The sequence below is a fragment of the Ruditapes philippinarum genome, unplaced genomic scaffold (genome assembly GCF_026571515.1).
Source record: "Ruditapes philippinarum isolate M1 unplaced genomic scaffold, ASM2657151v2 ctg2501_1_1_1_1, whole genome shotgun sequence".
Classification (NCBI taxonomy): domain Eukaryota; kingdom Metazoa; phylum Mollusca; class Bivalvia; order Venerida; family Veneridae; genus Ruditapes; species Ruditapes philippinarum.
In genome coordinates this window covers 77061-90093 of record NW_026866602.1, presented here as the reverse complement: position 1 = coordinate 90093, position 13033 = coordinate 77061, and the positions used below count along the sequence as shown (strand labels likewise).

Below are 13033 nucleotides of genomic sequence, written 5' to 3'. Positions count from 1 at the left end.
AAATACTTCTTGAGCTATGTGTGACACAAGTTGAAAATTTGAAATATTTACTAAGTCAAGGGCAATAACTCTAACAAAACATAATAAATCCACAAGCGAAACCCCAGGTGCACAACTTCACACGCTGAGCAACATTCCTGTAAGGTTTAATGACTCTGGGTCAAATATTTTTTGAGATATGTGCGACACAAGTTGAAAATTGCAAATTTTTACTAAGTCAAGGGCATAACTCTAAAATAACTAAATATATCCACACAAAAATACCCAGGTGCACAACTACACATGCTGATCAACATTCCTTTAATGTTTCAGGACTCCAGGTCAAATACTTTTTGACATATGTGCGACACAAGTTGAAAATTGCAAATTTTTACTAAGTCAAGGGCATAACTCTAAAATAACTAAATATATCCACATGAAAATACCCAGGTGCACCATTTCTATAAAGTTTCATGATACTAGATGAAATACTTTTTGAGTAACATGCGACACAAGTTCAAAATAGTATATTTTTACTAAGTCAAGGGCAATAACTCTAAAAAATACTAAATATATCCACAGGAAAACACCCAGGTGCACAACTACACAAGCTGATCCACATTTCTGTAAAGTTTCATGACTCTAGGTCAAATACTTTTCGAGTTATGTGCGACACAAAAGAGAACGGACAAGGGTAAATCCAAATGACCCCCTAAAGTGGGGGCACAATAAATCCACACAAAAATACCCAGGTTCACAACTTCACATGCTGATCAACATACCCGTAAAGTTTCATGACCCTAGGTCAAATACCTTTTGAGCTAAAAGTACGTTTGAAACAAGTTGAAAATTGAATATTTTTTACTAAGTCAAAGGCAATAACTCTGACAAAACGGAATAAATCCACAAGCGAAATGCCAGGTGCACAACTTTATAATTATGCTGATCAACATTCCTGTAAAGTTTCACGACTCTAGGTCACATACTTTTTGAGTTACATGAGACACAAGTTAAATGAGTTACATGGGACACAAGTTAAAAATTGTAAATTTGTATTAAGTCAAGGGCAATAACTCTAGAAATACTAAATATATCCACATAAAAATAAACAGGTGCAACACTACACATGCTGATCAACATTCCTGTAAAGTTTCATGACCCTAGGTCAAATACTTTTTGAGCTACATGCGACACAAGTTGAAAATTGCAAATTTTTTCTAAACCAAGGGCAATAACAAAACAGAATAAATCCAAAAACAACACTCCAGGTGCACTACTTCACATGCTGATGAACATTCCTGTAAGGTTTCATAACTCTTGTTTCAATACTTTTTGAGTTACATGTGACACAAGTTGAAAATTGCAAATTTTTACTAAGTCATTGGTAACAACTCTAAAAATACTAAATAAATCCAGATGAAAATACCCAGGTGCACAACTACACATGCTGATCAACATTCCTTTAAAGTTTCATGACTCTAGGTCAAATTCTTTTTGAGCTACGTGTGACACAAAATGAGAACAGACGGACAGACTAGGGTAAATCAAAAATCCATAATTATAATACATTGCTATAGTTTTTATCAATTTTTGAAATCTGTATGGAAAATGTGGCAATTGTAATCACTAATTCATTAAACATTATTATTAGAAAATATTATTTTTCAGAATGTAAAACCATCTGCATTGATGTCATGAATATTATACGACTGTGCAAAATCACTGAACATCAGTTTGATTTTACTGGTAGTTAAGGCAGTATGCCTCCAGATCATGCTTATTTTCATGAAAATATAATTTAAATGTAAAATATCGTGTAGTAAACGAAGATTGCAAACAGCACTTACAATCCACGTAAATTACCAAAAAGAGTTTAAAAAATAACACAATATATTTGAACTACAAGGGGTGACCCTGACCTCAAGTCTGCATGCTGGCTGCATGGGTTATGCACTTTGCCAAAGGTGAACATTTGAGCCTAGTATGAAGAAAATCCTTCAATGTGTACATGATTTAAAAAGTGGACACAAAATTGTTCGACATTTAACTTTCAACGGTGACCTTGAGCTTGCACAAACGTAGCATGGATTCCATACACTGTGTTATTGAGATGAACATTTAAGCCAAGTTTGACGAAAATTCTTAAAGTCGTTCAAGGAAAATAAGATTTATAGAGCACACAAAAAAAATATGTTGAACATGACCTTCTACGGAAATCAGGACTATTGAACGGCACAGATGTGGCATAAATTCTGCACACCACTTTGTTGAGGTGAACATTTGAGCCAAGTTTGAAGAAAATGCTTCAATTTGTTCAAGGAAAACAAGAATTTGTAACAGAGTTACCAACGTCCCCCGCCTCGAGGAAGTTTTATATGAAGCATAAAATTGTGCAGCATTTAATCGTATTTCAAAAGATTGAGATATGGATTTTAGGACTTTCAGTCCAAAATTATGATCTATGTTAGATCTGCCAATGCAACAATAAATTTATGAAAGAAATACTAGTAAAATGAAACACAGAATTTAAAATTCTATCATGTTAACCTTTGACCTCTAAGTGTGACCTTGACCTTGGAGTTAGGGGTGCAGGTGTTGTGCATGACATATCGTCCTATTAATATTTGTGCCAAGTATTTTCAAAATCCACATAGTCTTATTATAACAAACATTTGTGCCAAGCTATTTCAGATTCCTTTGATAAATGAAAAAGTTGTGGACTGGACACAAAATATACCCTTTAATAGACTATGTTAATCTTTGACCTCCAAATGTGACCTTGACCTTGGAGGTAGATGACCGGTTGTTGCGCATGACACATCGTCTCATTATTGTGAACAATTGTGGCAAGTATTTACAAAATCCCTTCAAAGATAAGAAAGTTATGGACCGGACATGACATATACCATCAAATAGACAATGTTGACCTTGAATGAACAAGTGCGACCTTGACCTTTGAGGTACGAGTCTGATTGTTGCGCATGACACATCGTCTTATTATAACAAACATTTGTGCCAATTTATTTCAAATTCCTTTGATAAATGACAAAGTTATGGACTGGACACGAAAGTGTGACGGACAGACGGATGGACAGAGCCTATTTCTATATCCCCCTTTTTTCTTCGAAAAGGCGGGGGACAATAAGACTTATAAAGCACACAAAAAAATATGTTGAACATTGACCTCCTACGGAAATCATGACCATTGGCCGGCACAGATGTGGCATAAATTCTGCACACCACCTTGTTGAGGCAAACATTTGAGCCAAGTTTGAAGAAAACTCTTCAAGGAGCAAAGGATTTTTAGGATAAGATGAAGACAGACCAACCACCATGACAGATTCCAGTAAAGCCCCATCCACTTTATGTGCTGTTCTAAGGATATTTCTTAAAAATTTTACTAAGGAAAATTCAAAATTAAAAGCAGAACAAATGCATTACAAATCATCATCATAGGAAAGTTTTATTTTGCAATTTTGCAAAAATTTATTTCATAATACATAATATTATATTAAACAAAAAACTTTATTAATACTAAATCTTTATTAGTTTCAAAAACTATAGAAGAAAAAGTTAACAGTGACAATTGTTTCAATTTTCATTTATCTTTTTAAGTGCCCTTCTTTTTCTTTTTTCTTCATACTTTTTAGCAAAATCTTTTAAGTCTTGCTTTTCTTTCCGTTTAGCCATTTCTTCCAATACTTTTACTATATCTTCTTTCTCCATCTGGGCTTTATATTCACTGGGTTTGTCAATTTTGTAACCCATAAATATATTATACACAGATGTGTTTACAAAGTTACTTTCAGCAACATTTACATGATTTCCTTTAATTATCACATTTCCTTTCAAGCCAAACTTTTTTAAAAATATAACGTCATCATGCCTAAAGTGCACTTTCTTCTTGAAAAGACCATATCTTAATATAACTGCTACAAATTCATTGGTAGATGAGTTGAAATACATTCTTAAAAGAACTGTACCTACATACCGGCATACAGTGAACAGTAACAGTAAAGTTACTGGTGTTAAAAAGTAAGCAACTTCCATTGGGTTTAGTTTATCTACAATAGCCTGAAAACGTGTAAGTTCATAATCGGATATCTCTTTCTCTAGCATATGCCCTTCGTAAATCGTTTTCCCGCATATTATTAGAATCACCGTTATTGCAATAAATATCGCCGGTGTCCAATATATAAATAACCTAGTGTTTGAACTACCATACACAAACTGGAAGGTTGCGCTTATATCGTCTTTAGCATGTTGTGGTTTCAAATGTGACGTACCGAAACCTCCCAAGGCTGCCAAGTGTTTCCTTAAACTTCTCTTAGATACTGTAAATACTGGATGACAGTTGACGCCAGCGGATCTTCTAATGGCCAACTCTTTTCTCACAGTCAAATACGAGTAGCTCCTCTACAATATAATAAAATAAATAACATTGTAATACAATTTACAAGACAGTCAGGATGGCGCAAAATGAATTACAAGAATAATTATGTTTAGGTTCATTTTGCCTTTCAAAGAAGCGGCTCGTAAAAGCTGTCTGTAGATAAGGCTTGGCTCCCTCACACACTGTTATATATTTATATAGTACACTATAATAGTAAAACACAATAGTAAATCAACAAAGACAGAGACATTTTCCTGTTTAAAGCTCAACAGAAACTTAACATTTTGAAACTCGATTAAAATCAGATCCTAAATAACCACCAGCTTAAGGATCTGAGTTACCAATAGGTCACCTTCTCATAACCTTTACAACACATTCTTAAAAGTAGATCAGTTTCTATTTCAACAGTTGGAAAACCAAAAACATGTACATGTACATGATTTCAAGATATTTAAGTGCAAACAAAAATGATAGCACCCAATTTTTTATATGACATAACATTGAATCAAAGCTTTGTATGTAGATGTATCTATATGTCAAATTGGGTTGAATGTGTACAACCATTGGGGAGATAATGAACGGAAACTTAAAATTTCTGATTTTTTTTCAAAGTTCAAGAGGGATTACTCTGTCAGTTATCATCAAACCATGACCAAATTCGAAATTGACCAATGCATTCTTATAACATATCCATATTTTTAATTTGAGTTGAATATGTATAACTGTTGGGGAGATAATGCATTGGAACTGAAAATTTCCTTTTTTTTTCAAAGTTAAAGGGCATAACTCTGCCAAAAATCATTAAACCATGACCAAATTCGAACTTGACCTGTGTATTTGTTTGACATATCCATATGTCAAACTTGAGTTGAATAAGTAATACCCTAAAGGAGATAATGAACGGAAACTGAAAATTTCATATCATTTTCAAAGTAAAAGGGCCATAACTCTGCCAAAAATTGTCGGAAAATGACCAAATTCGAACTTGACCTGAATTTTCTCATGACATATCCATATGTCAAGTTTGAGTTCAACAGGTAATACCGTTGGTGAGATAATGAACGGAAACTGAAAATTTCATATTATTTTCAAAGTAAAAGGGGCATAACTCTGCTAAAAAACATCAAACCATGACTAAATTCGAAATTAAGCTGTATTTTCTCAGGACATATTTATATGCCAAATTTGAGTTGCATGTGCGTAACCGTTTGGGAGATAATGAACGGAAACTGACAATGACAGAATGACGGAAGGACAGAATGACGAAACAGGGTATTAATATATTCCCCAGCCATTATATGACCGGGGCATAAAAATGGTACAGTCCTCTATATTTTACGACGATGGTACCTTAAGAGTGTAAACCACTATTGATCGGATTCTGACTTTGACAGCTGGAATAATGAGATAACACAATAAACTGTAATTGATTACAGTAGACTATGATTACTTTATTACATGTAATTATATATAGACTGTACATCGTCTGTAACAACTTAGTATATAACTTGAGATACACAGAAACCCATCTAATGTTGGTTTTTCTCATCTCGTCCCCAGGTATAACTGTAAATGTAATAATGATTAGCACAACTTGATGATCACTCTATTGTGAACAGAAGTGCTCCTTGAAGCTGTAAAAATTTGTTTGTACACATTGATAAGATGGGAAAAACCTACATATGTTGAGTTCAAGGGTAACAGCTAACATTAATCTGAACAATTTGTCAAGTTTAGAACTACAAACCTTTGATAAACTTGTAGATTCATATATACTTTTCAAGCTGCCCCATTTTATTGATCTGCTCAGATGATATGACAAAACAGACATTTTAAAAGTTTGTTTTATATCAAGATATTTTAATCATCTACCACTGGCAATAAGATTCCCCCTGTCTTTTTTACATCCTAGAATGTTAGTCATCATTGATGCCCTGCAAAATAAATATTGAATAATCATAAACATGCTGTTAGATGGGAAATGAGTAACTCATAATATGTTCTGACTGACTCAGTTACACGAATATAGTTTTGGATTTGTCCTTACAACAATGGATCAATAATTATGTTACAATTGCTGTTTGTATGTGGCAGGAAGAACCAACATTTCAGAAAGAAGCCCAGGGATCAGGAAAGAATATTTGTTAATCAGACTATGTCTCTAACTGTAGCTTTTATGAGACTTTTTTTAAATGTTTAGTTATGCATGCCTTTTCCCAGTGTCACCACAGGTTAGATTACCAGACCCATTCCCAAAGGCAAATATGATCTTTAAAAAAAAATAATCACAATTTAACTGAAATTCTCGATATCAAATCTTTAAAAATTTCCTGGACTTCATTCCAATATGGTATCAGAAAGATGTTCCCACACATTTCATTGTCAAATTTCAATATCTTTTATGCTTTCAAGTTTGAATAATATTTTCATTGGTTGGAATGAACAATTTTGCACTATTCAAAATACTATGCCAAAAGAGCATGAACTTGAAGGAGCTTTCAAATATTTTTCCCCTTAAGCAATTTTACAGTGCAAAATTTCCCAAACAGGGCAAGATAATTTTTCCCAAAATGGCTAGGAAAAGGCCTGGTTAACTTATGAGACATTGTTCAATTTGAGACAATATTTTCATAATAATTATAAACTACAAATGTACTAATAAAATGTGTATTTCGACATCTACATGACAAGTTAAATGCAGTAAATTATCTCCATTGTTTAGCAATTGATGCTATGGAAGAAGATCAAATCATACTTCTAGCTACCACAATTGGTATGTACCGTAATTGGTGTAAACTTGTTTATTGAAGATTAATTTGTTCTGCTTACTGTACCAGTAATTGGAGCAAACTGATTTGTCGCTTCGAAATTCCTTTCATGTCACTCAGTGATTTATCTAGATCCATATAATGTTTCTGAGGACACACATGTTTGAAAACAATGAGTCTAATGTAAATGCTTAATTAATATTCATAGTTGAACAGACATTTTTTTAAATCCATTTTCCACACCTCAATTTGATATGTTCTATACTAAATAATCCCATTGCTGCGCCCATGCAGTAACTGCGTGATGTAAGGAAAACCCCTTCCCTGGTTGGTCGCTGTTTATGTAGATATTTTAATAGTAACACCCTAATTTTATAAACCGAATGCCCTCATGAATGATTGATCTTTACGATCACTATTTACAGGCTATTTTTCGTATTTAATAAGCCATTTTTGGACATGTAAAAGTAAAGTAGATGATTCTCACTTCCATTAAGATCATGCAAGCAGACGATTCATACCTTGGCTTTTCGCACAATTCGTAATGATTTTTTTGTTTTTGAAAATCGAGAAAAAAAGTTAAGGGTCGGGGGATTATAGGGTCGGTCGGGTCGCCGTAACCAGACATATATTTTTTATTTGGCCTTAATCACTGTCACTAATTGACTGAAAAGCAGTAAGGTATTTATGCTTTGGCTGAAGTTTACAAAGTTGGTCCAGACTTCCCGAAATACGTTGGTTCGATGGACATGTCCGATAAATTTTGATAAATTTATTGAATTACAGCATGACATCTCGGTTCTGGTTGACTTTCGATACGGGATTGGCTTCAGCGAACAGGTCTAGCAGTTCTATAGTCCAATATATTAGACGTTACAAGCTTGTTAAAGTTTTATGTATGTCAAGCCTGACGTCTAAAAGCTATTGCTCATAAAAGCATAGCATTTTTGAAAAAATTAAAAAATGTCTATTGTCTTGCCTTTCAAGCGTTATTCAAAAGCTCTTTTTTTCTTTCCATTTCATGCTCAATCATTAACAAAAACTCTAAAACAATGTACTTATCAATTAAAAATAAAATATAAATATCAACCTATTTTTGCCTATCGGCCATACTGGTTAAGTAAAGTGCTTTACAGATGGATTCCAAATTTTTGAAGGAAAAATCATATTCCAACACCGTGACCAGTGTTCGAAATTAGCAGTAGTCCGATAGCCCCTGACTACTAAATTTCTCCTCGGGCTACCAACTTTCCACAGCAACAAGCCCGACCAGGCTACTGTATTTTCAGAGGCAATATATAAACAACTGTTTTGAACAAATAAGTCGTGCTAGTGAAATGTCTTTTGGGCTAGTGAATATTCCAATCTGGTAGTCCAGTGTTTTTTTTCACCAAAATATTCGGCGAAATTCTCCCTATTCCCCCCTCAAAATAGTATGTTTTTTTCCCCCCTCAAAGCTGAAATTTCCCCCTATAATATGGCAGCCCAAATCTGCCTGCAATGAATATCATTTTTTTGCAACTAACTGCCGAAAAATGCTTTATTTTATGCCTGTAAGACTTACTGTTAAGCAAGGTTTTTCATATAGGTAAGGGGAGCTACTCCTGGTATCCCAACCACAGATACTTGGGGTTTGGAGCTCAAAACGCCTTTAAAATCCAAATAAAATGCATATTTGTCAATCCCAGCACATGTACTGATCATATATATCAAAAAAACTTAATATAAGCCGTTTTGAAAAAAGATCATATTTCAACATCTAATGTATTATTATAGATGTTGAAATATGATTTTTTTTCAAAACGGCTTATATTAAGTTTTTTTGATATATATGATCAGTACATGTGCTGGGATTGACAAATATGCATTTTATTTGGATTTTAAAGGCGTTTTGAGCTCCAAACCCCAAGTGTCTGTGATCCCAACAAGTTTATCATGTGACACATCAATATTTTAGATCCGTATAAAAATGGTAATGTAACGATTCGCCACACTAACGATTCGTCACATAACGATTCGACACAGAGTAATAACGATTCGCCACAGTTAAATAACGATTCGCCACGTGTTCAAATACAAATTTTTTTCACATCTGTTTTCAAACTGTTGATGGAAAACTTTTTTCCATTTTATATTTCATTTGTTAATTACATAAATTAATTACACTAAATACACATTTTATTGAATAAAAACACACGAAAACCAAATATTTTATTAACAAAATTACATAACACATTTTATAACTTCGTTATTTATATAAACTGGAAAAATATACGTGTACGTATATTTAGTTTGTCTTGTAATTTGTCTTTGAATTTCTGAATATATTTAAATGCCATTATGTTTGTAATGTTTTGTACACGGACAATCTTTAAATATGACATTTTTTAAATGGATAAGTCATGCCTTCTACTACCTTTAAGGTCTTTTCTAGTAGATGTTTTCATTGCCTACTTAAGTTATAGCCATACCTACAATTAGAAGAACTTCTTACGAATACAAACAGAACGTGTAAAGCGCATTACAACATAAATATTACTATTGCGAACTTTTGGAAGGAATTTGAATTTGACCATCTTTTGAATTTCATGAAAAAAAATCTTGAAAGATTTTTCCAGCATTCTAAAGGATTTGAAAGTTAACTAATCCCGTTTGCGTCTACAGCTTTCTTTTTCTAGACATTGAATCAATTTGAAGGTATTAAATTGTAATGGCTAAAGTTATAAAAATAGATAAAAAAATGTCTACAAATTTATGTGGGTATTTTATCTTTATTTATTTATATTATTGTTTTAATGTCATTTAATAATGTACTGGAAATAAAATTTCAAATGTCATAGATGCATATGGTCTCAAAGACTACTAAACAATGGATAATTAGCCGAGAACATTTTTGGCAGCCTTTCTGTTTTATGTGACATATATTCAACTTAAAAGACATAATGTTTTAAGTCACATTGAACACTTTGATTTTAACAATTTTTGAAAAAAGTTACAAGGACTGTTCTATCTCCAAATGTTTTCTTAGGTTTTTAAGCAAGGAAATATTAAAATCCACAAATCTTTAACGATATTGAGTTGTTCTCCGACACCACGTTTAGTAGTTTTTAAATTTTCAAAATCCGACAATTAAAATAAAAAGTTATGCAATACTAAATCTTTATATGCTTTTTTCTCAAAAACAAAAAAATGGCACTGAGAACAAAACGTTTTTCAAGCGACGCTGTGTTTCCACATTTTATACATGATGCCATCTTTGACACTTGCCACATATGTTACAGCACGTGGGTTACTGTAGATACATCTTAAACAGAATGAACAAGGAGGAGCTGGCATGATTCTGATTTCGTTATTTTTCGTTTGTATACTATTTTATGTATGTGTTTAAGCTATTTAAACCCTCTTAATCGGCATATATCGGCTCGCTCAAATTAATTTGTAAACAAACATAAGCTTAATTGCCGCATTGTTTTGAAATCTGAATACATTGTCAGATAATCAAAGGATTATTTCGGCGTCAATTAAATATTTCTACAACAATCCTAAGGTGATTGGCTTGTTTAAATTAAAGGTGTGACAAATGTTTTACATATGCGTTCTTTAATCAATTATCATAAATCAATTTTCGTATGAACACATGTTTTTGCAATACTTTGTTTAAATATTTGACATATATTATAATATATGAACTATATATTTATATATAAATATTAATTGACATATAATTATGTTTATGAGTAATTCAATAATTATTTCAACATATAATTACTTTCTTGTTAATGTACTCCTGTAATAATGTTACTTTGATAAATTGAAAATCCGCGATGGGGGCCTTAACTTCATATTACTTGTATTAAGAAACATTATTAAATTATTGTCATTGTCAAATTATTAAAACAAAAGGAAAAAGTTTGTTGATTACTAAAAAATCATTGTTATAATCATACTGTGGCGAATCGTTATTTAACTGTGGCGAATCGTTATTACTCTGTGGCGAATCGTTATGTGGTGAATCGTTAGTGTGGCGAATCGTTACTAATTCATAAAAATCCCCCTTCTATTACATTTTTCCCCCTCCAATGGGCACCGACCCCCTTCCCCCAAAAGTGAAAAAAACACTGTAGTCCGACAAGCCTAGTTGATTTAAATCTGAATTTCTTACACTGCGTGACGTGCATGGGCAATTATTTCGTTAAAAAATATTCCTTTAGAAACTTCTGACTCATTTTAACGCTTGCATTTAGCCAATATGGCGGCCATTTGTTTATCGGCTGTACAAGGAATTTAATTAAATGAGAGGATTTAACCATGATTTTTCGGATGTGACAGGTTAATTATTTTGTTAAAAGGTATTTATTTTTCAGTTTTGTTCATAAATAGGTCAAAATTAATGTAAATACATGCTATCCTAAATTGATGTCTAATGTCAAATTGTTTGCTACACGTTTTTGTAGTGATCTGTTATAACCTAACGCAACATGGGAAATGAAAAATCTAAAATATCAGATTGATAAATGATAAATATGAAATACGTTACGTATAGGTCTTATAATTAGGACTGGCAGTACTATAGATCTAAAACCTGTTCGCTAAAGTATCTTTAGCTAAATTGTTTATAATTTGTTTGTCAGGCCGAATCACTTTTTTTTAACTTTCAGGAAGTCTGTTGCAACTGAAAAAGTTTAAATGCACTACGTCACAGGTCTCGGCACTTTCCCAATATATCATGCAGAGATGTAGAAATCCTAAGCCCAACTCATCCGACTCGAGACTTTCTCAGCTTATTCCCCCCCCCCCCCCAAAATGCAAAAAATGCCGGGTGTGGAAATTGGAACTCGCTCAAATTAAAATCAATTCTAGAGCAAAGTAAACATAAAAATAGCATAAACTAACCCAGCTAAAATGCCAGCATGAAAAATAACGTCTAAATATCTAATTTATCGATAACTACTTTTTTGTTAGTAACCTTGTTACCTTCAGGCAAAATTCTCTGTTTCGGACATTAAAACTAGAATAAATCCGAAATAGCCCCAAAGTATTTTAACTACCACAAAGAATGACGTCTGCACCTTGCATTCAATGATATATCATATATGCTAGACTATTGTAATGTTTGCAAAATCAAAAATTGTATTATTTTCTAGGGACAGGAATCGTATGGAAGATGCACCTCACTTTACTTAGAAAAAGTAAATGATTGTTCTTATCTAGGTAGGTATTTAATTTATGGAAAATGGCAGAGACATAGATAACAGAGATATACATCTATCTACATCTACATTGTACGTCGGCGCCATCACACTTGATTATGACGCGACGGGTGGTGCTAGGTCAAGAAAAAGAAATGTACAAGAAATGATAGAAAGTTAGAAGAGGTTGGATAGTACAAAGGTAGAGATATAGACAAAAAGTATGGCCAGCTACATTTCGCCTCTTCAACCCAAACCTCTTCGGTTACGGTGGCCGCTGCCGGCACAGCCTTGGATATCACTAGTGGGTCCTTGTAGCTGGGCCCCTAAGGCGACTTAGAATGTGAGGGCTGATAGCCCCTGCTTGAAGGATACCAAATCAGGGGCCTCTGCAACGGAGGCAGGTAGGCTGTTCCATATTGTGGCTGTACGAGGGAAGAAGGAGTTCTTGTAGTACGATGTAGATGTGGATGGTAGATGGAACTTCTTGGAGTGGTCACTTCTAGTGCGGCTCGGGGCAGGGGTGAGATAATCGCTGACTGGTATGTCCACTAGGTCATTGGTGATCTTGAACATCATGGTCAGCTGGGCTTTGGTCCGTCGTGACTCTAATGTCTCCCACTCCAAGTGTTGGATCATTGAGGATACGCTGCTTGTGTTGTGGTAACGGTTCGTCACATATCTTGCAGCTCTCCTCTGGACCA

General features: G+C 33.6%; 1 protein-coding gene across 2 annotated transcripts; it reads right to left on the bottom strand.

Moving 5' to 3' along the window:
• Positions 1-3423: 3423 nt before the first annotated feature.
• Positions 3424-12208, bottom strand: LOC132733024 (uncharacterized). Of its 2 annotated transcripts, none has more exons than XM_060719598.1 (3): positions 12115-12208; positions 6120-6306; positions 3424-4395 (listed from the first exon to the last, which is right to left on the bottom strand). In XM_060719598.1, exons 2-3 carry the CDS (start codon positions 6201-6203, stop codon positions 3571-3573), a joined length of 909 nt encoding a protein of 302 aa, XP_060575581.1. In that variant the 5' UTR covers positions 6204-6306; positions 12115-12208; the 3' UTR covers positions 3424-3570. The 2 variants fall into 2 exon arrangements, with proteins under 2 accessions (XP_060575581.1, XP_060575580.1); XM_060719597.1 differs by having other exon boundaries at positions 12034-12158.
• Between the last annotated feature and the right edge of the window lie 825 nt (positions 12209-13033).